Genomic DNA, 908 nt, shown 5'->3' on the forward strand with positions numbered 1-908 from the left:
CGCTTCGAAAAAGCTTGGGTAAGTTTTGAAAAAGTTTTCCCAACTTTGGAAAACACTTCAAAAAGTTTGCCCAATTTTGTAAATCTCTTCAGCAAAGTTTGCCCAACTTTGGAAAACACTTGGAAGGAGTTTGGGGAAGTTTTTGGCGAGGAGGTCAGTGCGGCGGTCCCTTTAACAGGGGGCGGGCTGGGCTGGGCTTGGGCTGGAGCAGGGCCGGGCCCCCGGGGGACAGAGAGGGGACTCTCCCAGCCCCGGACACTGGGAGCCGGCCGGGATGGTGCTGCGGAGCGGGCTGCTCGAGGTTCGGAGCCCAGAGCCGGAGCCCGAGCGCTGGCGGCGGCTCCTCGCCTCCTTGTCCGAGGACTCGCTGCGGCTGAGCCCGGCCGGAGCACCCACCGGACACGGCCTGAGTAACGGGGACAGCGAGCCGCCGCTGCCGCCCCCAGCTCCTCTCCAGGCGGACTCGGAGCCCGGCTCCGGCCGCAAGCGCACGGTCCGCATCGTGAAGCAGGAGGCGGGGGGTCTGGGCATCAGCATCAAGGGCGGCCGGGAGAACCAGATGCCGATCCTCATCTCGAAGATCTTCCGCGGACTGGCGGCCGATCAGAGCGGGGAGCTGTTCGTGGGAGACGCCATCCTCTCGGTGAACGGCACCGACCTCCGGGAAGCCTCGCACGATCAGGCGGTACAGGCGCTCAAGAAAACCGGCAGGGAGGTGCTGCTGGAAGGTACGGGACCCCCCCCCCCCCCCCCCACACAAACACATCACAAAAAAAATCCCGGGATTCTGACCCAGCGACACTGAAGGTACGGCCGATATATTTCCGAGTCGCGGACGGTGAGGGGCTCGGAGGGGAACTTGCAGGGGGGTGGTGTTCCCATGTACCTGCTGCCCCTTGTCCTTCCCG

At 64.0% G+C, this 908-nt stretch overlaps 1 protein-coding gene across 1 annotated transcript in view; it reads left to right on the plus strand.

Moving 5' to 3' along the window:
• Nucleotides 1-219: 219 nt before the first annotated feature.
• snta1 (syntrophin, alpha 1) overlaps nucleotides 220-908 on the plus strand; it is a 45043-nt gene continuing 44354 nt past the window's right edge. Inside the window, exon 1 of the mRNA XM_043710939.1 lies at nucleotides 220-728. Within this exon, the coding sequence (XP_043566874.1) occupies nucleotides 275-728 (454 nt within the window). The 5' untranslated portion in view covers nucleotides 220-274. The remainder of the gene's footprint in view (nucleotides 729-908) is intronic.

Source organism: Chiloscyllium plagiosum, chromosome 20 (genome assembly GCF_004010195.1).
Source record: "Chiloscyllium plagiosum isolate BGI_BamShark_2017 chromosome 20, ASM401019v2, whole genome shotgun sequence".
NCBI classification, from domain to species: domain Eukaryota; kingdom Metazoa; phylum Chordata; class Chondrichthyes; order Orectolobiformes; family Hemiscylliidae; genus Chiloscyllium; species Chiloscyllium plagiosum.